The sequence below is a fragment of the Coregonus clupeaformis genome, chromosome 18 (assembly GCF_020615455.1).
Source record: "Coregonus clupeaformis isolate EN_2021a chromosome 18, ASM2061545v1, whole genome shotgun sequence".
Taxonomy (NCBI): domain Eukaryota; kingdom Metazoa; phylum Chordata; class Actinopteri; order Salmoniformes; family Salmonidae; genus Coregonus; species Coregonus clupeaformis.
The window spans coordinates 46136131-46161445 of NC_059209.1; the positions used below are offsets into that span (position 1 = coordinate 46136131).

A 25315-nucleotide genomic window follows, 5' to 3' on the forward strand; every position below is an offset into this window, starting at 1 on the left:
GCAGTGCTCTGATAAAACTGATCGCCCAGGCATATATTTGTATTTATTGCAAGTACAGTGTCAATGCTCTCTAATGATATGGGAAACTGACTGGGGTTGTATGTATGTTATGAGCCCAGAGAGATGCAGCGGGCTAGTTCTGCCATCTAACAAAATGGGTACCACCGCAAATGAGAATAATTTCAATCTCCAGTTTATGAGCACTATCTGTATGCTACATGTTTCTCTCCTCTCTCTGTGAGACTGCTTTAGTAAGCAGTTTTACTGAAGCAGCTAGTCACATGCTGCTCTGGGGTCCACACGGTGCTGTCACCGTCATCAATTCAACTAATGCAGAAACTGTGTCTAGGTGAGATTTAGGAGCAGGTGTGGGGAGCTGCAGTCATTACCCTGTGCTGATGAGAGGTCATTTTCAGAGCTTTTGCTTTGCTATGTTGTTTTTCACTTCACTGAAGCACCCCAAATCATTTTGACATGAATTCACCATTTTATCATCAGTAGCCTTTCTACTGTTGTGCAAGAAACTGTTGTGACAAAATTTGTGAAGAACGTGAGGATTAGTGTGAACACAGCAGGGAGCTGTTTAGGTGTGGATTTGAACATGCTGCTATGCCTCATCTCACACAATAGGTCTACTTTTTTGGTGAGGATATAATGTCTGTTTAATCAATAACATGCCATTAATTAATAAGCAAATTGAAAAGTTCATTTCCATTGACATGATATTTGTCTGAGCTCAGTGAAAATGATTCAATGAGTGAATTATCTTCCTATTTGAACAGTGATGATCCCTTTTGGAAAAATTAGCCTTCATTTTTGTGTCTGCAGCTACTTTCATGAACACAGATAGGATGCAATTCTCCTCGCAAGCTAGGTTTCCATCCAATTGGGGACAGATTTTCATGTGAATATTCTAAAATTGGCATAAAAACAATATGCCATTTTCCCACCAAAGATATGTTTCCATCAAATTGACTTGTTGCAGATAAAAAGCTGTGCGTGATGACGTATGCACATAAAAATACCTTTTGCGGTCAAATTCCCATGTACCGAATGAAAAATACAAGATAAATGGGTTTCTATCGCATTTTCTACTTTACTGATGGTTTTATAGCGAGTGTACCCACTCTGTTATTGGCATGTGCACTCTAGCCAACAGCTCACAGATGCAGTGCGGGTATAGTCTACTATGAGATTATTATGAACAAAATATTATTTTTATTTGTCAAATGGCAGCCAAGCATCGATGATCATGTCACCAGAATAAGACTCTCGATAATTATTGGAACGCAGCATGAAAGTTCATCAGCTTGCACTTTCACCACCCTGCGAGGTTCATCATATAATGTATTTCAGCTGTAGCCTAATAAACTGCTTGCTTTCCCAACGAGTCGAAGTGGGAGGGTCACACAACATGTCATCGCATGACTCAAAGTTTACATCGATATGATTGTTATTATATCAATATTTGCGCACAAAAGCGTTTCCACCAACATTTCTTGCATAATTAATTTTACCAACACAAAAAGATCCCACATTGTCAAGTGTATTTAGTTTTGTCAACATTTGGAAAGTTTACCGATCAATTATATTTTTCCATCAGGACTGTCATTTTTTATCCGACATGTACTTTACTCGCATAAAAAGGTTGCACGGAAACCTGGTTAGAGCCATGGATTTAATGAGTGTAACAAACCCCCTCATAAACGCACGAACGCACGCACGCATACAAGAACGAACACAAGTTGCACGCGAGCGCATCATTGCACGCCCATAAGCGCAGCCTCAGACACACCCCCTTCCTCAGAATGCTTCAGATAAACCATGAGGGCGCACTGAATCACTGCGTGCGGAATGTGATGTGGACAACATGTAGCACAAGATGCAAAGATGGCATGATTTTTGTAAAGACTATATAAGAGATACAGATAGGCTGAACCGTACAGGAGCCATGGATTGATAATGTAGCCTACAGATGATGGAAGTGGATCATTGGCGAGAAGGGTAAGATGAGATCCACTCCTATTTGATGATGGAATTAAAACTCTTCCTTTTCCTGTGAGTAGGGCCACAACATTCTGGTATATTTGAGTGTGCAATTACCTCTTCCAATGATGTCATCGATGTTCACTGAGCAGGGCCGTGCCGCATCAATAAAGGAGGAAAAAGTGTGCTTCAGATCTCACTGATAAGAAATCAAGCCCTTTCACATGTAGCAATGTGATCATGACACTATTGCAATATGCGTGTATTATTTTAATGACGCATGTATTATTGTAATGACGCATTTTCCCAAGGTTGTCTCTGTGGAGTGGATGTACTTTTTTTTTAACCAACATGGAATATAAATGTATATTGAATTGACGTCTGTGCCCAGTGGAAAATGGCTATTTTCTCCCACTGACAGATGGCCCTTTTCAGATGAGACTATACAAACAGAGTAGGTCTTTCATGATTGAACATTATAATGTTCATTGTCTTTCTAGATATCTGGATTTCAGCAACATCAAGAGAGACAAAAAGTTACAAATTCCAGAGATCCACAATAGTTTAGCTCAAAGATGTGTTTTGCTTTATCTTTAAGAGGCTCTCTGGATAAATAACTTGTTTAACCATAACATCAGGCACACTTTACATACCAAGGCCATTTTTGGTATGGGGCACTAAAGCAGCTCCCAACAGGGTGTTTAATTAGCTAAGTAGTTCTTTATTGTTCATCAAACATTGCTCACATGTCTCAATCCTTTTGTAAAAAGGAAATTGCTGTCACTGTGATGACTTACCCTCTAAAAAGGACATTCAATGCCTTAGTCAGTATGAGAGGAAATCAGGTGCCATGTTTCGATGGACAATGGCATAATGGCTGGCATAATGTTGGAACAAGGGTATGATTGTACACAGGCACCTGCATGCACACACACACACACGCACGCACACACACACACACACACACACACACACACACACACACACACACACACACACACACACACACACACACACACACACACACACACACACACACACACACACACACACACACACACACACACACACACGCACACACACACAAACAAGCATGTATGCACTTCAATGTCAGTGTTGGCAATTTACCTACTTTCTGAGAAATACTGTATATTAATAATTAATTCGATCCTCTTTAATTCTATTTTGGGTAGCATGGCAGACACAGATGTCAGATTGATTAGAGAATATTCATGCCTCAGTGGAATTTGAGGGGTGGCCATCAATAAGACATATGGACAGCGACCAAAGCAATGAAAAATAAATAATTACAAACATTTCTCTTGTCAAAAAATATGTGGTTACACTTCATCTTACAGTCTGACACAATATTTATCAGGTATTTTCTCGGAAATAACATTTAAAAATAGTAATAACATTATAATAATCTAATAATTATATTTTGTTCATTTAAACAAACACACCAGTGCGTATGCATTTTGATACCAAGTTGTTAGCAATTGTATTACACTAAATGTGATGATATAAATAAATAAAAATTTGAATGTTGAAATCTGGTTTGAAAATCTTAATTAGAAGATTAATCAGTGACTGTAACCATGGTACATTATTTAATAGTGTCCGTAGGTCTGGTAAGGTTAGGATGGTTGTGTGCAAATATGATATTTAGGTGTGTTGTGGAGACATGACGGGGGAGATGGTTGGTCAGTCTTATCTACTCAGGATGAACAGATGGTTTCTCAGGGTTAGCTCATGGGCGAGAGCCAACAAGGGAGCCTCTCTGTTTGTCTCTCTGTCATTTAAATATGCTTTAAAAGTCAAACGGAAAAGCATTAGAAGCAAGGTCTGTGGAAAAATATAAAAATGAATGCTAGTAAATGTTTGCACAATTCGAAACATGAATGCTTACATTCTCCCTTAATCTTGGCTTTAAACAGACACACATTATTTATATTATATTTCTCCATATAAACAGTGGTCAAGTATACCCCTTTATTATGAAGTACTGTTGTTTACGATATGAATGGCAAGCTATGTACTAGTGAAATGCTCTGTGTGTACTGCAAGCCACTGTGCCACTGTATCTATTCTGTTTGAATGAATTCATTTATCTTATATTGTGTGAAAGAAAGAGTCAGTGATCATTCTACAAATCAAACCATTTGCATTTTACATAGCCTTTTTTTATGGATTGACTGTCATCTACAATCAATGGAAAGGGATTTATTTACTGAGGAGTTGCCCTTCACTATAATACTTTTTGTATGTATGCTTTTGGATCCTTACACAATCATTCCCAAAGTGCTTGAAACAAACCATTGAATTATTCAGTGCGGTTTAGTGACTCTCCTTCTCTAGAGTGAATGATTACAGATACAGTGTAGTGCAGTTTTGCACTCTTTTCATGACCAGACTTTGTATGCAAGATCCCGCTAAGAGAGTCTGATTTTAGATTAAAATACAACACTGATTAGGTTACTATCGCTCTGTTAGAAATGCAGTACTTTCTTGAGGCGAATGTCCACAGCTGCAGTATTTGTTACTTTAATTGTATCTCTCTTTAAAATGTCAATTTATGGGCCTTGTATATATTAGTGTTGTGTATCTCAAGTGAATCATCTTAGATGTACTGTAGATACTGTGTAAAGCATCTTGGCAATATGATGGGCAGTAAAATCTAAATGTCCCACTCTCCTAAAATTAGAACAACCTTTTGCAGGGATTTGAGTTCTTTTAATCAAGACCTTGATACAGAGCACACTGCAGAAAAGGACATCACAGCATGCATGATACAATGAAATCCTTCAGTATTTTTCTCAAGCTGTGTGAAAATCCACAGATGACAGATGCTTTAGTAGATGTGAACTTTTCATTCATTTCATTGGACCTGGAAGGAAATAGGCCATAGGTCTACAGTATGGAAGATAAACCTACTGACTGTTATTATCATTATATTATTTATGTTGGTAATCTCCTTCATCATAACACTTTAATGTCTGTGTAGAACTGTTACATTTAAAAGAAAATGTGTATGTGTGTATGTTTTACTATGGATCTAAAATGCTTCTCTATCTTTCTTTTCTCAGCTCATATTGATCTTGAATCAATCTGAATGGGGAGATTGGAGGAGTGCCTTTAAGATGACACGCACAGATCCCCCTGATATACTGGTATCCACTCTGTATCGGGACATCAAACTAAACCCCATCACTGGGCACTCTCAACAATGTGACTCGCAAATGATTGACAAACTGGAGCGACACACGGAGACCATCAACAAAAGACACTGCCGTAGTTTTGACTTCCTTGAGTCATTGGATGACCCACAGTCCTTTTCTGCCTCAATGGAGTACCCTTACAAGAGGACTGAGCATCAGGCGGTGCATAAAGAGGTGACCTGGAATGGCCTGGATCATCCAGGACACCTTCGTTTCTCCTCTCCTGATCTGTTTTACACTAGACTACTCCCACCACAGCATGCCAACCCAGACAAAACCAGTCAGTCTGCAAGGTCAGATTCAAAGAAGAGGACTAGATCGAAAAGTGCCCCCAGAGTCAAGACCACCCTTACCCCTGTGCCCATTTCATTCTCCCCACCAGCAACCAGGATGGGACGAGATGTCTCACAGGCTGTACCAGACCCTCTAAGGACATCTGAACCACATCGGGACTCTTACTCCTCTAACCGGGCTTTTTTGAACGAGGTACACCCTATAAAACTGCAACCACACTCTCCCCTCTATGTCTCGGACTGTTTCTCTGAGGTGAGCAAACAGGATCAGCCTGCCATCACACCTCATGTCAGGTGTCGTGTGGATATCAAGCCAGATGCAGCGGTCCTGCAGCACACAGCCAGGAGGTCTCAGAGCATGAGGACTGAACATCCCTGGCAAAGATACTCCTACTCCAGTCAGAGCAGAGGTCTGTCTGTGCCACGGCAGGTAGGGACACCCACACCAAGTGAATGTTACAGTGGGGATTATGGACAAGCATATCAGTACACTACCTCCATGACCCCCAGCTACATTCAGCCAGTAGACATGCGAAGGGTGCCCTCCCCTATAATGCCAAGGGAATACTTGTCAAGGGAGCAGAGGGCTCTCTCAAACCCCAATATACCCACTAAATTCTTCTACACTGAGGATCCGACTAGAAAACCTGTCCATCCCTCTGCTAGACCGTACTATCAGGATGATAATTCCAGCCTCACCAGCCAAGGCAGTACTCTTAATAGTCAGTATGTGCATGATCCAAGGACTCGCTGGGTTCACACTCTCCCTGTCCGGCCATATTACACAGAGCAACACATGTCCAGCAGGGACCCTGTGCAGGCTGTCTATACCAGACCTTACTCCACAAGCGAGGCAGGGCCATACTTTGCTCAAACACCACAGGCAAGAGCGTACTATGGGGAGGAACCTAGAGCATATCCCTGTCAGTCAAATGGCTCCAAGATGTTCTACAGCAAGCCGTACAACCCCCCAGCAGAACAGTATATTCCATACAGGGCGTATCACACGGAGGGCCGTCGACAACCACAAATGTCCCAGGCTTATGCAGATGACTGGTATCGTTCAAGTATATCTGGATACTCCAACCAGTCCTCTCAGCTGACACCACAGAGAGTAAGACAAGAGCCAGTAATGTCCCCCTGGTTTGCAAACAGTTATGTGGAGCCAACCAGACTGGTAGCAGAAGTCAGAAACCACTCCAAGTCCTGGGACAATATTCTTTATCCTTGTCATGACAGAGAGCAAGCAGTACCCCGTGGACGCAGCTATGAAAATCTGTTTTACCAGGGGAGACATGCTCTGTTTCCTAGTGAAACACCACAGCCAGTTATACTCAATCTATCTAGTTCACCAAGGCGCTATGCTGCCCGGTCCATCTCTGAAAACTCCTTAGAGAAAGGTCCAAACAATCCTGGAAGGAACACTAAGGCTGGGCTATGGTTTGTAACTCCTGAGATCACGATAACCGACAATGACATACGCGCACGCAACCACAAACAGCGAGATGTGCGTTCAGCCAGCTGGGATGCACTGGATTGTGAAAAGGCGCCGACTCAAAATGTTCTTCATCATCAAGAGAAGCCATCTGAGTCAGCGGAGCTGACCAAAGACAGAAAACACAACAATTATTCCCTACAGCAGAGCCTAGAGCAACTGGACGAGCTGCTAGCTGATCTTGTCATTGATTACAAACCGCCGACCAGCAGGAGGCCTAGTCAGGATCTATTGGACCAACTAAAACAGTTGATTAGTGAGGATGATGAAAAAGGAAAGATAATATCTTCGGGCCTAGAGAGTCTAGGAGGCCTAGAGAGTTTAGGACCTCTCAACACACCACCCTCCTCCACTAAAACCAGCCCTGACAATATCAAAGACCCAGACAGTGGGTGTGATGGCTTACAGAGCTTACAGAGGAGTCCAGAGGAGTTCTCCCCAGACCACAGCACAGACGACAATGACACTATGATGTGCGCCAACAGGAAGTGCAAGCGGACAGAGACCCTGTTCAATGCCTGTCTTTACTTCAAATCCTGTCATAGTTGCTACACCTTCTACTGCTCCCGGAACTGCCGTCGGGACGACTGGGACAGCCATAAAGAGAACTGTCTGTATGGACGTATCAGCAGTGTGTGCAGGCATATGCTGAAGTACTGCAGAGAGAACTCTGAGATCCATAAAGTCTTCTCTCGCATTTCCAAAGCTGGCTACCTTTCCAGAGGGAGAGGCATTCTTTTCCTGGGCTTTGCTAACCCAGGGACTGCTGACAACTTCCTGAAGGTTGGGCTTGAGAGCCTTGTTATGTCCCCCACATATCTGTCTCTCAGAGAGCTGGACAGCTTCAAAGACAACCTGGGGGATTACTGCAAGGACCTGCAGCAGGCTGGCAATGAATATGACCCCAATGAATGTTTCCTCTTGAATGTATCCATAGCTGTTGGTGAACTAGTGCCTAACAGACCCTCACCAAGAGTCCAAACACCAACGGTCCGAAAATATGCAAAGGTTTCGTTGGCCTCCTCCAGCCCAGATAAAAAGGTCTTCAAGAAGGAGAGTGACATGGAGACACTCATTCTCACCCCGCCTCCAGGCACACCTGATATTGACAAAGAGGGAAAGGAGGGTATGAAAGCCAGAGAGATCTGCTTTATCAATATCCAACGTGAGCTCAGGACCAGGGGAGTCTTCCTGCGTCATGAGTATCCCAAAATATACAATCAACTCTGTGAGTTTGTGGAGAGCAACAAGAGATTCACACCCACCACCATTTATCCCATAGATAAGAGAACAGGGAAGCAGTTCATGTGTATGATCATGGCGGCTTCTGAGCCCAGAACGCTAGACTGGGTAGGCACCCCCCATCTCCTGGATGATATTATATAGTACTGTACTGTGCACCTCTGATGTCACCTATATGTACATGTAGATACATGTAATTTAACAGATATTTATGATGGATGTTTAGAAACATATGTATTTTACATCAGAAAGGAAGATTGTTAATAAGACTACCGTTATTCATGTTAGCATATTAATCACTAAGAATGATTCAAACAATGTGCAGGAAAGTGTTGACTGATGTTACACACACAAACAAACTATAATGTAACACTTTATCATTGTTGGTTTTTGTTGCAGTAGCGTTGTTTTTATCCTGTTACACTGAAAATAGTTTGATCTGCATGTAAAATGGTCATACTGTATTTACAAGTCATTATTTCGTTTTGAATCCCTGTTTAAACAAGGTACTGTCTGTGTTGATACCACATGAACTGGGTTGGGTTGTCATGCACAAATCATTCACAATTATCTACAAAAATACCACTGCCTGGCTGAATATAACTGAGAGAGACACTACTATTAAGAACATTTCTAAAGTAATCTAGATTAAAGCTTCATAACATAATTTTGCTTGAAATGTAGAGCTCCACTAGTGTTCTACGTGTTGAAGCTGTTCTCAGCAGCTGTAATTTATCAAAGAATACCGACAGTTGTATTTCTGCACATGCTTCATTATATCCTGAAAATATTTTAATATCAAAGAATCTCTTGAAATTGCAGTGCTGTGCCAGAGTCTGGGTATACATCTTAGTTAAGATTATTAATATCACTGCTGATAATAATGCTTTCATTATGCCTACTCATGGATAAAAAAATCTGGTGTCTACACCTATGCTCTGAATCCCCTCCCCCCTTGAGTTTTGTTTTAGGCATTAATTGCATCCTCTTTCATCACTTTATTAACATTCTATTGATTCTACACTGCTAAATTCACTGTAACATGCTTGATAACTTGTTTGATAGTGGCCTTCAGTAGAAAATGCATTTGACAGAAAGCAATGTGTGGATTTGTTTTATAAGGCTTGACTCTTGACTGTAAATTAATGTGGTGCATTTGCTTGACATTGCAAATGAATATTTATTTTGCTTAAAGCATGTTATTTATATTCAGGTATTTTAAATATTGATTATGCTTATGAAAAACTGACAATGGTTATAATAAACTGACATTCAATTCTTGGAATTGTAATATTATGTTTGAAGAATAAAATACTAGTACTATTATTGTTGGTTGAGAAAATACAGAAAGAGCAACCTTCATATTTGAACAGTAACATATTAGTAATGACAAGCTGGAGCTTTGAGCTGCTAAAAGCTTCTATTGCACTTGAACATAAATTATACAGAATGTCTCCAATGCATCTAACCACACAGCACTGAAACAAGCATGTTATGTTTCCATTGATAGAGCCTGACAAATCTAAGGTTGATCTTTTACACCATATTTCCACCTGCAAGATGTTACCCAGTTTTCTATTTTGTGATGTTTATAACCTATGTATAATAAACAGAAAATATAGACTGACCCTTCTCTTTGCATTTCTCTTCTAGAGTAAACCACAAAGAGCCCTGTATTCAGCCATCTCAAGGCTCTTAAGTAAACCATACAGAACACTAAAACAATGATCATACAATGTGATCAATTGACCAAGTATTTAGTCTTTCCCCTTTTTGTTGGTCTTACAAGCTACGGCAGTGTCTTTTGTTGATGGTCTCTGTGTGTTGTTCCAGTTTCACCAAATTAAGCACAAGTAGATGGGAAGTCTGTAATTATTCACACTTCTATCAGATAGCCCTGAAGGACATTCGGATGACTTCAAGACTGATGAGCCATTGGCACATCCTCTTCTAACTGATGCATAGACAGACTGTAAATCAAATCAGCCATGGCACATCCTCTGAACTTTAGCCATGGCACATCCACTCCATTACAGACAAAGACAATACAGATAGTCATTTAAATGGTTAATCAATATTCTATTGCCATGTTGATAGTGCCTCGTTAATTGCCAACAGACACTATCCCAACACGATAGCGCACCACCCTGCAATATGCAGGTATGTGAGAAACCAGCACTAATTCTGCTGCTCTTAAAACAGACATCTCAATATTCTTACGTAAGACAGTGCTGTTGCCTATCTTTGTTTTTCTTTACAAATGGAGATTGATGGCGAGAAAAACCTGGAGACAAGTCATTTTGAAGAGTATATATGAACTCATGGAACTTGACTGCCACCTATTGATGAAATCTAGACATTGCTAAAGTGGCAAATCAGGAAAGTGAAATTACTGTATTTCATATTATTTGTAAACCTAGTTTGTAGTTTATAGCATACAAATCTGAGCTGCATTTGTAAAAATAGTATGTTTTCTTTGTGCAGGTAGTATGCCTAGTTTGAACAGTAGTGATGCCTCCTACACAAAACAAAAAAGTGGGCTTGTCATAGACAAGGATTTTATAGATTTTGCTTCCCCAGCCTTGACATGAAAAGGTCAGGGACGCACCTCAACCACCTTGAGTCTCCAAGAGCATCATATGCCCAGTTCACATATCCTCCTGACCCAGCAAAAAAAGTAAACAAATATATTTGTTTAATTGTATGTGCAATGTAGAGGAATCGGTTATTAGTAAATGTGATTTTTTTTACATTACAGTAAATGTGTACAGTCAGTAAGAAAACATTGTTTAGCATCCTGATGTCTACTACAGACATTTATAAACAAGCTCTTATTTAGGTCTTGTAAATGTAAAAATAAAAAATTATAACAATAGTTAGAAAAACTCACCAAACTACTCAGGGCTGAGATTTTTACTTACTAAAATATCAGTGGCCCAGCGCGCATGCGGGTGGAGAGCGTCTACTCTTGATGACAGCAGATGACAGCTGACTGAGCTAGCTAGCGCTTTGACGAAAAGGGGAGATCAGGAACGGTCTGGAATAGATATATCTAGCGATTTAACCCGTCAGATTGCTTACTGAAATTATTTCACGGTTATAGGGATTCCATAAACAACTGGTATACTATCAACAACTTGTTTGGTAAGTCATCGAATTCGTGTTATAGCTAACGCGAGCTAGTTCTTTTCCTCGCTGGCCTTCTTCAGCTAACGTTAGCTAGCTACTTCTTGGATGTCCTCCGTGATTGAACGCTATTTTCTTCCACAACTGGCGTGCCTGGCCTACCCGAGCAACATGGACATATCCCACCGTAGCTCGATGTTTGACTAGTAACAGTACTGCCAACATTTGAAGTTGGCTATGTCGCTAGCTAACGTTACTTAACCAACGTCAACGAGCTACAGTAAGCCAGTTAACGTTGTTGATAGCTAGCTAGGTACAGTAACGTTAGCCATGCTCTCTGTGATAGCTCGGTACGTTAATTAGTTAGCTATTTTGATTGTAAACTAGTACCTAGGCACCTAGCAAACTAACTTACGCTATAGCGACCTACTTAACGTTAGTTAGGTAATTAGGTAGTTGGCTAGATAGCTAGATAGCTAACCAATGCGCCTCTAATAGCAAGCTTTCTAGTTAGATTGCTAGCATTTCACTGTTAACGTTTGCCAGTATGATGATATGAAGCTAGCTAACTGTTTACAACACAGGCCGACGATGACACATTAGATACTATTAGTAACTAACGTTAGTTAGTTAAACTAACAATTCCGCAAGATGTCTACTGTTGCAACAGTGAACAAGACAAGGCTGGGGCCCTAAAAATGACTAGACTGGAGAGTTGTCTTGGTTGCTTGAATAATTAACTAGCTAGCTAGCGAACGGTAGTCGCCCATTCCCTTACCCACCTGATCCCCTATATTAGGTGTAGAATTGAGCCCCACCCAATGCAGGGGCCATGACTATCCACGACTGTAGGGTAGGATGATGAACCATAGAAAACTTCAGACGTGTGTGTATCAAGTGGGGCTCAAAGGTTTTCAAAACAGGATGGTCACAATTTATGTTGATTCAGGAATGCACTTGACCTTTTCATTAGGCTAATTGTTAGAGCCAAAACATGAATACATCTCAATCACTGCAAATTAAGATTAGAGTGTACTCTTAGCTTCTTTTATTTATTCTTGAGTTATAGTGTTCTACCAGAAATTGGATATCATTCAGGTTCCTTTGAATCTCAACTGCCCTTGCCCCTGCAGTACTAGTAGTGTTGTTTCGAGACAAGGTTGAAGTTTTGGCAAGGTCAGGAGTTAGGATGTTGAACACTCCAGAGCAGAGGATCAGGATGTCTCATTCAGTGTAGGAGTGCGCTGTCAGGCTTTGTCTTCCTGGCAGGCAGCATTTGGCCTACATTTAGCAAAAAAGATTTTGAGCATACATCTGTCAGTGAAGGTGTTGATTTTAGGCCTACAGAATTTTCCTTTCCTTATATTTGGAAGCTACTCATTTGCTCCCACCTTTGAACTTAAAGCATCTCTAGATATTTCATGCTAGCACTGCTTTGACCTACAGAATGCCCTCCTTTGGGTATGGTTGTGTAAGAGGAAGCGTTTACTAATTTGTCATCCCTGGGATCAGATAGCCTAACCCAAGTTTGTAGGCATTGATGACAGGACTAGGGTTATTTTGGGTAAATAAATGAAACTAGCTCCAGTAGGCTAATCTTTTTTAGCGTGAACTGTATTACTATACTGTATTGTATTATACCTTATTATATGGACTGGAATTACGCACATCGTTCAAACCATGATAAAGCAGGGAGAGAACATGTGATTCTGGTGCAGCACATGCGGCCCACAAAGTTACAAGTATAGGCTAGCGAATTTGATTTTAATTTTGAAATATAATAGGGCCTATTTGTATAATTAGTAGGCTGACTCGTATATACATTATATATACAAAAGTATGTGGACACCCCTTCAAATAAGTGGATTCGGCAAGTTCAGCCACACCCGTTGCTGACAGGTGTATAAAATTGAGCACACAGCCATGCAATCTCTATAGACAAACATTGGCAGAAGAATGGCCTTACTGAAAAGCTCAATGACTTTCAACGTGGCACCGTCATAGGATGCCACCTTTCCAATAAGTCAGTTAGTCAAATGTATGCCCTGTTAGAGCTGCCCCGGTCAACTGTAAATGTTGCTATTGTGAAGCGGAAACATCTAGGAGCAACAACGGCTCAGCCGCAAAGTGGTAGGCCACATAAGCTCACAGAACGGGACCGCTGAAGCACGTAGTGTGTAAAAATCGTATGTCCTCGGTTGCAACACTCAGTACCGAGTTCCAAACTGCCTGTGGAAGCAACGTCAGCACAAGAACTGTTCATCGGGAGCTTTATGTAAGGGTTTTCCATGGCCGAGCAGTCGCACACAACTGTAAAGTTTGGTGGAGGAGGAATAATGGTCTGGGGCTGTTTTTCATGGTTTGGGCAAGGCCCCTTAGTTCCTGTGAAGGGAAATCTTAACGCTACAGCATACAACAACATTCTAGACGATTCTGTGCTTCCATCTTTTTGGCAACAGTTTGGGGAAGGCCCTTTCCTGATTCAGCATGATAATGCCCCCATGCACAAAGCGAGGTCCATACAGAAATGGTTTGTCGAGATCGGTGTGGAAGAACTTGACTGGCCTGCACAGAGCCCTGACCTGAACCCCATCGAACACATTTTTACATTTACATTTTAGTCATTTAGCAGACGCTCTTATCCAGAGCGACTTACAGTTAGTGAGTGCAAACATATTTTATTTTTTCATACTTTCACACCTTTGGAATGAATTGGAATGCTGAATGCGAGCCAGGCCTAATCGCCCAAAATCAGTGCCTGACCTCACTAATGCTCTTGTGGCTGAATCACTGATGTTGGGTGATTAGGCCTGGCTCGCAGTCGGCGTTCCAATTCATCCCAAAGGTGTTCGATGGGGTTGAGGTCAGGGCTCTGTGCAGGCCAGTCAAGTTCTTCCACACCGATCTCGACAAACCATTTCTGTATGGACCTCGCTTTGTGCATGGGGGCATTGTCATGCTGAAACAGGAAAGGTCCTTCCTCAAACTGTTGCCATAAAGTTGGAAGCATAGAATTGTCTAGAATGTCTTTGTATGCTGTGGCGTTAAGATTTCTCTTCACTGGAACTAAGGGGCCTAGCCCGAACCATGAAAAACAGCCCCAGACCATTATTCCTCCTCCACCAAACTTTACAGTTGGCACTATGCATTGGGTCAGGTAGCGTTGTCCTGGCATCCGCCAAACCCAGATTTGTCCGTCAGACTACCAGATGGTGATGTGTGATTCATCACTCCAGAGAATGCGTTTCCACTGCTCCAGTCCAATGGCGACAAGCTTTACACCACTCCAACCGACGCTTGGCATTGCACATGGTGATCTTAGGCTTGTGTGCGGCTGCTCGGCCATGGAAACCCATTTCATGACGCTCCCGACGAACAGTTATTGTGCTGACGTTGCTTCCAGAGGCAGTTTGGAACTCTGTAGTGAGTGTTGCAACTGAGAACAGATTATTTTTACACGCTTCAGCACTCGGCAGTCCCGTTCTGTGAGCTTGTGTGGCCTACCACTTTGCGGCTGAACCGTTGTTGCTCCTAGATGTTTCCACTTCACAATAACGGCACATACAGTTGACCGGGGCAGCTCTAACTTGGCAGTAATTTGACGAACTGACTTGTTGGAAAGGTGGCATCCTATGACGGTGCCACGTTGAAAGTCACTGAGCTCTTCAGTAAGGCCACTCTACTGCTAAAAAATACCTACAAAGTAGTTGTAGGACAGGCACAGGGTAGCCCTACTAGATGTGACAAACAGCCTCTGTGTGGGAACTCACGAGTGAAAGAGACAAGGGTCTCTTATTAACATTTTTATTGTGCTGTCCAGCACTCACTATGCCTGAGCTTCGGTGATGTAGCCTAGTGAATAATTTCTCATATCCTCATTCTGACTGAAGTACATTAGGATAGGCTATTTGCTACCACCACCACTACCTCACTTTCAGCTACCCTGCTTACCCTGGTTTCATTTTCATATTTGTAATTTCCTAATTATCTAAAACAAAATATCTGCATGATTAAAGCTGATCTACCCCCTAAAAAAATGGTTTAAAAAAGACACAAGAAAATGCAAAAAAATCAGACTATCTTATGTTGTCAATTGGATATGGTGGTGCTGGGGCTGGATTGCTGGAATAGGCTGGGTAGAGTTTTGCAATGTCTCTTTTGTGGTGTGTGTGAGCTCATTCTGAGAGGAGGTGATTGTAGGGAGGTGCAGCATGCACCCCAAGGCATTGCACACAGGAGCTGGTAAAATGTCTGCAGTCCAACGGAAGAAGGCCTGACAAATTTCAAAGGGACACAGCCCTTGATGCTGCGGCTCAGCTGTTGGACTAGGGCAAGGCACTGGTGTGGCGTACAGTACCACAGATAATAAAACAGGAGTGGTTAACCTGCTCATGCAAACAGTCCTATTTTATCTCATGTTGAGGGGAAGTGAAAAGGGGACTTTGTGTTTTGAGTTTCGTGTGCCTTTAGAAAGTGATTCCTTTCTGTATGTCTATAAAAAGCACGTTGTTCTGTTGGCCTGTGTTGCATGTTCAACTGAGGAAATGTTTGGGCTGTGTTCCAAACACCTCCACAAATGTGCTGTGTGGTGATCTGCATCACTGGTTCAGGTGCTTTTCAGTTTGTCAGATAGTTTGCTTCACAATGATTCCTTGTTCTGAGCCTAAGCATCATGTACGTAATGTTCGGAGGGATGGCTTTGGACTGAGAATTCTATTTCTAGCCTACCTACAGCTAACTACCTTCATTCTGTCTCGCACACCCCCACCTGTTCCTTTCCCCACCACCTACAGTGGTTTTTCTTCTGCTTTAGAGTTCCCCTTCCTTTTCCATTACTTACTTATTAGGTAGGTCTACTCAACAAATCTTGAACTCGGAAACAGCTTTACCCGTACCAGGCCACAGGTCCTACAGTACCACCTGTCTGTCTGTCTGTCTGTCTGCCCTAGATCTACACCCTTTACTTCCACACAGGACTGTGACAAATGTAGTCTACTCGTTCAAGAGCATACGGCACATGCATCTTCTCATGGACTGGTACACTAAGTTGGTCATTCATCTATTGACAGAAGTTTATTTATTTAGCTGAGATCGCACAGTGTCTTCATGTTTCCAGAAAACTCCACAGTGGCCAGTCCATCATTTGGATTTAGCCTACTAAAGGAACACAGAGACTTTCTTGTGTGTTACCGATGATTAACCTTGCTTATCTGGCATGACATGGTTCAGAAAATGCTTCTAAGCCTCATCAAAATATTTATGTTTCAAACCACATATACATTTATTCTGTTTAATAGTATCAAGCCTTTGTAGTTGTATGCAAGCTCTGAGGCAGGGTTCTCTGGGCTGCTCTCACAGGCCTTCCAGCCTCACAATCTTGTCTGTTTTCCTTGGTAGCAGCCATCCACAAATAACCTTTTGTGTCAAAGAATGCTCTAGGAAATAATTAAAATTTCATGCATTCTGTCTGGTTTGTGTTTGTGTGTGAAGGAAAGGGAGACTAATATGATTTGCATATTCTCTTGTGCTGTGAATAATGCTACCAGACGCTTGTGTGAGCGAGAGTAGGGGCATGCTATTGTTTAAAAGCCCCCCCCTTTGCTTTCAATCTCAGCCAATGGAAGTGTTTATGCCTTCTCTTGACTACTGATGCTCTACTTCCCCTGTCAGTGTGTGAGCTAGGATTCTGCCAACCATGCCTCCACAGGAAACATGGCCTTTCCTGCTCTTCCTCAGGATTCCACTCTGAGATATAAAAATGATACATTGTCCTCACTTGTAAATCTACTCCAAACTGCCCTGTATGTAGCTCTGTCCTGACTGTCTAGTACTCATTCTCTCTCCAACAATGTCAATACCATCCTCATCATTACCATTTATTTCCCAGTGTGACTGATCTTCCTCTTCTCTCACTCTTCTGCAGTATTTTACCTCTGAGTGAGCTGGTAAAGATGGTGAAGCCAGACATCCACACTCTGGCCCACCACCTGAAGCAGGAGCGACTGTATGTGGCTTCAGAGAAGCAGCTGATCCAGCGGCTCAACGGGGATGTGCTGAAGACTGCTGAGAGGCTGTACCGTGCTGCCTGGATCACTAAGCAGCAGAGGATCAACCTCGACCGTCTCATCCTCACCAGGTCAGCATGGGGCCCCCACAGCTATTGTTACCAGGGCATTTCAATGAGATTGATCCAATTAGGAACTCCCCCATTTAAAAAAGGCGTTTTGAATTGTCCTCCCCTTGTTTGCACTCGGCAGTGTGACCTTTAGTGAACTGTAGTGAACTAGTAACTTAGTAGTCCTGAAGTAGGATCCCACCATATTAAACTGTCTTATCTTCCTGATGTGATCATGTTGGTTGTTGTAAATCCTGCCAAATACAAACACGGTGCATGCCAGAGCCAGCTGAGCACTATTTAGGCCAAAAGGGAAATTGCAAGGAATCCTGTAGTCCTGTGATCAGCAAGTATGTCATACAATTACATGTCACTCCAACCAGTAATCAACAGCTCTCTGTGGCTCACTGGTTTGTGGAGCTCTCGTAGTAATTAAAGCTCCCTGTCCTGTAGTGCTGAGGCCTCCCCGGCCGAATGCTGCCAGCATGCCAAAGTGCTGGAGGACACGCAGTTCCTGGACGGCTACAAGACTCTGGGCTTCCAGGAGAGCATCTACGGGGAGTTCCTGGGTCGGGTGCGCGAGAACCCCCGGCTGTTGGCCTCCTGCCTGGTGGCTGGGGAGAGGCTGAACCAGGAGCACATACAGGGGGTCATTTACACGGTCTTCACCTCACTCTATGGCAACTGTATCATGCAGGAGGATGAGCGCTACCTGCTGCAGGTGAGCAGCCTGGACCTCTTCTGACACTTATACTATAAACATGCTAGTCACACACAGCCAATAGCCACATGCACTCACCAATCAGCAGCCACCTGTTATTTAATACTATTACCTATCCCCATAGGTAGTGTGATGAGGCCGTTTCTGACCTCTGTACAGCTAAAGCTGATGATGCTGCGGTTTCTATCAATTCCAGGTCCTCCGCTACTTGGTGGAGTTTGAGCTGAAGGAGAGCGACAACCCTCGGCGGCTGCTGCGGCGGGGCACGTGCGCCTTCAGCATCCTCTTCAAGCTCTTCTCCGAGGGGCTGTACTCAGCCAAGCTTTTCCTCACCGCCACCCTCCACGAGCCCATCATGCAGCTGCTGGTGGAGGACGAGGACCACCTGGAGACGGACCCCTCCAAGGTGACAGAGCGCTTCACGCCAGCCCAGCAGGAGCGCCTGTTTGGGGAGAAGGGCTCGGTGGGCTACAGGCAGAAGGTGGCGGCCGCTGTGGAGGCCAACGAGGCCAAGCTGGTGACCCTGGTCAACAAGTTCATCGGCTACCTGAAGCAGAACACCTACTGCTTCCCCCACAACCTGCGCTGGATCGTGTCTCAGATGTACAAGACGCTGTCGTGCGTGGAACGGCTGGAGGTGGGCGAGGTGCGAACCATGTGCACGGACCTGCTGCTCACCTGCTTCATCTGCCCAGCCATAGTCAACCCCGAGCAGTACGGCATCATCTCAGACGCCCCTATCAACGAGGTGGCCCGCTTCAACCTCATGCAGGTCAGTGGACGACCCAACAGACTCATACATCCACACTACTCTTATACATGCATGGACATTGACAGCTTATTGAGTACGAATCCTATTTGAACTGTTAGATAATAAGATAAAATATTGTTATCTTGCTTTCCCTTGTATCTATCCTAATCATTATCTTTGTCCTGTAGGTAGGGCAGCTTCTTCAACAGTTGGCAATGGCTGACGATGATGGAGACCCCAGGAGGAAAAACAGTTTGGCGAAGTTCGATAAGGTAAGATCCTCAAACACACATCTTAATATGGAACCGGTTTTCCCATGGGGTAGCTTTTATTACGTTTTCAATACATGTTTTGCTTCTTGTCTTATTATTGAAGTTGCCTGTCTGGTTGTGTCACCTCAGAGCTGTGTAGCTGCCTTCCTGGATGTGGTAATCGGAGGGAGAGCTGTGGAGACACCGCCCATGTCCTCCATGAACCTACTAGAAGGACTCAGCAGGACTGTGGCGTACATGACACACAGTCAGCTGCTCTGCCTGGTACGCTGCTGACCTGACTGTTTCAGTCTGAATGTTGTATGGCTTATATTGTAGTTAGCCTAGAACAGTATGCAACCATGTTTTAGACAGGCAACAGTAAACGTTCCTATGTTACAGAAAGTGAACTTGACATGCCCAGGCTTGTCAGACCAGAAAGACATTTCACACAGGTTGTTGAGAGTGCTGTTATGTCTCAAGGACTGGGAATTACCGTACTATACTGAAGCATACAAAATATTACCACATACTCCTGGAATTACAGTGCAGTGGCTCCTCCCTTAGTTACCTTTCCTTATAACATTAGTGCGATAATCAACAATTACCCTAGCTGTATTCTATTGGCATGTCTCAAGCCCCACTTTTAGTTTCATTGTGAAGAAGAGTCCTGTACTTGTCACCCGTGGCATAAATTCTCCACCAGCGTAGCTATTCATGCATTATTAAAAATGTAATTTAATTCCTCATAGAAACTAGGATGTGAGAGTATTAAATGAAGTAATTAACTCCTATGGTGTTCAGGTGGACTTTGTACGGAGTGTGATGGCAGGGGACCACCTCCGGGAGGAGGAGCATATGCTCCTGGAGACCCTGCTGGCTAACGTGCCCCAGTCCCGCACGGTGAAGAGCAACAGTCTGGAGCTCACCCCCTCCAACACCCCACAGCTCTCCCCAGCCACTACCCCCGCCAACAAAAAAAACAGGAACATAGGTACCTACCTCCTCGGCTGTTGTTAGTGTACACCTGCAGCCACCGGCTTTCTGACAGAGAGAATGACCTACTGCATAATGATATACGTGGTTTATCTCCAGTACTTGTTATTCCCATTATAGCATTGCACCAGTTGGAGAGTTCAGTTTGAAATTACACTGAAACCAGCCTTTTTATGTACTAACTGCAGGTTGTTTCATTCATGGTAATAAATAAGGAGGTGAAGTAGCTAGAGTTGTAATGGCTGCAGAAAGCCCCTGTTATGTAGGAAGCTAATGAGGTTCTGGGCCTGTTCTACAGGTAATTAGCAGTCTCTAGATTGGAGATCCATTACACAAATGACAACCAATTAAATTACAAAATATAAATGGACCCTTTTTAATTGGTATGGATGGAGAAATGTATACCTTCTTCCGTCATTAGGAATAAATCAATTAAATGTGACGGAAACAACATCCTCCTCCATTTGAAATAAGCCACTTTAAGGTGCCCTATTGAAATGTGAACCTTTTCGATTTTAAGCTGTTTTACACAGTTGCTTGCTACTCGCCCTGTATTCTCTCTGTCGCCCTCAACCTTCTTCCTCCTTTCCTCCTTTGCTGCCTGTGATCGACCAGGACAACAGTTAGCAACTTCCTGGGACTCCACAACCACCACCCTGTCTGCTCACATTCCATTAGTTACCCCTTTTGGTGGGTAGCATGGCAGCCCTGTGAAGCTGACTAGAACTAAAGCGTGTTTGTGCCACCTAGTCATGTGCCACTGCCAGTCACAGACACACAGTACCAGCCATGCTCATAGCCATGGTCCCTGCTGCAGTCTCACTGCTTCACCACCAGATAGAGCTAGCTGCTAGATGTGCTCTTGTCACCATGCCTTTTCACCATTTACATTTACGTCATTTAGCAGACGCTCTTATCCAGAGCGACTTACAGTTAGTGAGTGCATACATTTTTCATACTGGCCCCCCCGTGGGAAACGAACCCACAACCCTGGCGTTGCAAGCGCCATGCTCTACCAACTGAGCTACACGGGGCCTTATATGCCTGCTTTGGCCTGTGCTCTAGTCTTGTAGACCTCGTTTATACCCGGTTCTCTGCTGCTTGTTTTCACTCACGTGGTAAATTATATTATGTTTAAAGAAACATGCTTTTGGCTAAAGAGAAGATTGAAGTCAGACATGTTCTGTTTTATTGCTGATGTTGCGATCTTACATTCCTCTGCAAAAAGCAATGCATCATAATTACCATACAGAGCACGATCAGGTCAGTCATTAGAATGGTATGCATGCCACGTGCTGATTGGGATGTGGAGTGTGGTTGCTTCACTGCGTCTCGCATGCACTTGTGATTTGTGAACCTTATTGGATGCACTCATGGACCTGTATTACACTGGACGGGTTACACAGCACACGTTATCTAAGCAGGGCCTAGCAAAATATCCAGTTTCTATTAGGAAAGATTGATTGATTTAATGATTGAATCCAATTAAGTAAAAATTTTCTGTTCACTGCAATACCTCTTTCACAATGCAAACTGAAAGGTTGGGAGCAGCTAACAGGTTGGGAGCAACTAACAGGTAATCTAAGAAGCAATGCAGTCCATATGTAGTTGTGTATAGGTAGGTGAGTTTTTGCGTTGTTTATAGTTAGTATAGCCTACTTTTTTGCTTTTGTTATTATAGTGTAAGCTGATCCCAGTCTTTTGCGCCCCCTGAATCTCAGTGAGTGAGTATTACAGAGTAACACCTTGTCCCCTGCTACCACTGAATCTCTGTTAGTTAGTAACATCTCGTCCCCTGTCTCCCCTGCTCCCCCTGAATCTGTCAGTAAATGAGTAAAGCCTCATACCCCGTCTGTCTCCCTGCTCCCCCAGCAGCCTCCCGCAGTCGTAGCCGTTCCGAGCTGGCCCAGCAGGGGGAGGCAGAGGCTAGCTCCCTGGAGTCCCTGCAGGAGGTGATGCCAGAGGAGGTGCTGGTGATCTCACTAGGAAGCAGCCCCCAGACCATCCCTGGGATGATGTCAGAGAATGAGGTAAGTAACGAGCCTGTAACATGCACATTATTATGGAGAGTATAGGTGTAATATACACTTGCACACAACAGTGGAAATACATTTGATATAACAGGTATATTTGTCATTATCGGAAGCCCACTTTAAGAGCCAGGATGGCAGTAACCAGTGCTGTTCCCTCTCAGGTGTTGACCATGCAGCTGACTGATGGTTCACAAGGGGACACTCCTGCAGATGACACCAAGCACCATGGCAAGCCAGACAAAACCCTGCGCTTCTCCCTCTGCAGTGACAACCTGGAGGGCATCTCAGAGGGTCAGTGTTCTAACAACCCACATGCCCTGCTGACTCAGTAGTTACTACAGCAACACAACAGAATGTTTTCAATTAGGTGTTAATGGCTTTTACACTTAGTAGTTTATATGTTCTCATGAAAACAACAGTAACTGTTCATGTACCACAAAAAGAGGACCTTGTGTAATCTGATGCATTGTAGTATAAATGTAATTGTTTTCTTTGCACAGGTCCGTCCAACCGGTCTAACTCTGTGTCGTCTCTGGACATGGAGGGAGAGTCTGTGTCTGAGCTGGGAGCTGGGCCATCAGGGAGCAATGGGGTGGAGGCTCTACAACTGCTGGAGCATGAACATGGTGTGTTGTGAGAAATCATTGTCTGCTAAACCAATGTCAGGGATCATTACATTGAGACGTGATAACATTGTCATTATCCCTGTCACACCCCCAGCCACCACTCAGGACAACCTGGATGACAAACTGCGTAAGTTTGAGATCCGCGACATGATGGGCCTGACAGATGACCGGGACATCTCTGAGACAGTGAGTGAGACCTGGAGCACAGACGTGCTGGGCAGTGACTTTGACCCCAACATGGATGAGGATCGACTGCAGGAAATAGCTGGTAAGATATAGGGAGAATCTCAATTGCATACTCCTCGTACTCTCTCCTCGCCTCCTTCTCAAAATCCATTGGATTTAAAAACCAGAGGTTCCTCCCCTCTGACCTTCTCCTCCAATTGGTTTTGAGGAGGCAAGGAGAGAGGACTTGAGGAGTATGCAATTGAGATTCTCCCATAGACCCAGAGGTCCTTACTACATCAGATAATATGGGACAATACTGCCACCTTTTGGTTTATGGCTAAAACAGCATGTTAAGGCTTCATCAAATCAAATTGTATTTTATTTGTCACATTACATTTTAAATTTTTAGTCATTTAGCAGACGCTCTTATCCAGAGCGACTTACAGGAGCAATTAGGGTTAAGTGCCTTGCTCAAGGGCACATCAACAGATTTTTATGCTTAGTAAACAACAGGTGTAGACTAACAATGAAATGCTTACTTACGGGCCCTTTCCAACAATGCAGAGTTAAAGATAAAAAATAGAAATAGTGACAAAATAAATAAAATACACAGTGAATAACAATAACGAGTGAACATAACATGGCTATATACAGGAAGTACCAGTACCGAGTCCATGTGCAGGGGTACAAGGTTGTTGAGGTAGCTATGTACTGTACATATAGGTAGGGGTAAAGTGACTAGGCAACAGGATATATTATAGACTGTAGCAGCAGGGTATGTGGTGAATGTGTTTGTGGCGTCAGTATGCATGTTATGTGTGAGTGTGTGGGCGGATGTAGTGTGTGGGTTGAGGTGTGTGTATGTGTGTGGGTAGAGTCCAGTGTGTGTGCATAGTCTATGCAAGCGAGTCAGTGCAAAAAAAGGGTAAATGCAGGTAGTCCGGGTAGCCATTTGATTAGCTATTTAGCAGTGTTGTTTAGCAGTCTTATGGCATGGGGGTAGAAACTGTTCAGGGTCCTGTTGGTTCCAGACATTTTTAGGGCCTTCCTCTGACACTGCCTGGTATAGAGGTCCTGGATGGTAGGGAGGTCAGCCCCAGTGATGTACTGGGCCGTACTCACCACCCTCTGTAGCGCCTTGCGGTCGGGTGCCTTACAGTTGCCGTACCAAGCGGTGATGCAGCCAGTCAAGATACTCACAATGGTGCAGCTGTAGAGCATTTTGAGGATCTGAGGGTCATTGCCAAATCTTTTCAGTGTCCTGAGTGGGAAGAGGCACTGACGTGCCCTTTTTACAACTGTGGACCATGTTAATTCCTTTGTGATGTGGACACCGAGGAACTTGAAGCTCCCGACCCGCTCCACTACAGCCCCATCGATGTGGATGGGGGCGTGCTCGCACCGCCATTTCCTGTAGTCCATGATCAGCTCATTTGTCTTGCTGAAGTTGAGGTAGAGGTTGTTGTCATGGCACCACACTGCCAGGTCTCTGACTTCCTCCCTATAGGCTGCCTCATCGTTGTCGGTGATCAGTCCTACCTCTGTTGTGTCGTCAGCAAATTTGATGATGGTTTTGGAGTCGTCCACATAGTCGTGGGTGAACAGAGCGTACAGGAGAGGACTAGGCACACGCCCTTGAGTGGCCCCTGTGTTGATGGTCAGCGTGGCGCATGTGTTGTTGCTTACCCTCACCACCTGGGGGCGGCCCGTCAGGAAGTCCAGGATCCGGTTGCAGAGGGTGGTGTTCAGCTCAGAAATCATTTTATTTTATTTTATTTCTCTATTTAATTTCTCTGCATTTTTGGGAAGGGCCTTAAGTAAGCATTTCACTGTTAGTCCACACCTGTTGTTTACGAAGCATTTGAATAACAACTATTAGAATAACACACATTCTTTTCTAGAATAAGAAATAAAAATTAGGTGAATTACAGTTTACACTAGTAGGAATTGGCCTATGTTGATAGGCTAAATTGAAATGTTTCTTACAGAAGAAATATGAAAATGCATAACCATGGTAGCAATTGAATGGGAACAGTTTGGATATTATGGGAAAATTATTAGACCAAAGTTGAGGTCTCAAGACTGCATCCAAACATTACACTGTTGATTTTATGTACATTTACTGTACTTATAAATGCGTATAAAAATGCAAAAGTTGCCCAATTAGCAGGAGGGATGGTGGCACGTTCTTGTTGCGTGCGGTGCTCAAGTTCAGAACACCTGTCAGTCAAAACCCATACAACACTGCGAAGCGCAGAGTGAGCTCTGATGTAATGTATGGCATGTTACTGTAC

General features: G+C 43.4%; 2 protein-coding genes across 7 annotated transcripts in view; both read left to right on the forward strand.

Annotated features, from left to right (window-relative positions):
• Positions 1–1831: 1831 nt before the first annotated feature.
• Positions 1832–9861, forward strand: LOC121530845 (apical junction component 1 homolog). The gene is made up of 2 exons (XM_041836130.2): positions 1832–2004; positions 5073–9861. Exon 2 carries the CDS (start codon positions 5127–5129, stop codon positions 8376–8378), a length of 3252 nt encoding a protein of 1083 aa, XP_041692064.2. The 5' UTR covers positions 1832–2004; positions 5073–5126; the 3' UTR covers positions 8379–9861.
• Positions 9862–11208: 1347 nt separating this feature from the next.
• LOC121530844 (GTPase-activating protein and VPS9 domain-containing protein 1-like) overlaps positions 11209–25315 on the forward strand; it is a 29236-nt gene continuing 15129 nt past the window's right edge. For 3 of the 6 annotated variants that reach the window (XM_041836128.2, XM_045226888.1, XM_045226887.1), the window contains exons 1-12: positions 11209–11378; positions 17284–17496; positions 17929–18196; positions 18393–18968; positions 19136–19219; positions 19349–19483; positions 20003–20192; positions 20810–20884; positions 22070–22224; positions 22389–22518; positions 22728–22853; positions 22948–23121. In XM_041836128.2, coding sequence (XP_041692062.1) covers positions 17312–17496; positions 17929–18196; positions 18393–18968; positions 19136–19219; positions 19349–19483; positions 20003–20192; positions 20810–20884; positions 22070–22224; positions 22389–22518; positions 22728–22853; positions 22948–23121 — 2098 coding nt within the window. In that variant the 5' untranslated portion in view covers positions 11209–11378; positions 17284–17311. Of the gene's footprint in view, positions 11379–17283; positions 17497–17928; positions 18197–18392; positions 18969–19135; positions 19220–19348; positions 19484–20002; positions 20193–20809; positions 20885–22066; positions 22225–22388; positions 22519–22727; positions 22854–22947; positions 23122–25315 lie in introns of all 6 variants that reach the window. The other 3 variants (XM_045226889.1, XM_045226891.1, XM_045226890.1) reach the window with 2 other exon arrangements.

What these genes read in the sequence shown, in the direction of transcription:
- LOC121530845 (XM_041836130.2), top strand. Translation starts at nt 5,127, where the DNA reads ATGACACGCACAGATCCCCCTGATATACTGGTATCCACTCTGTATCGG.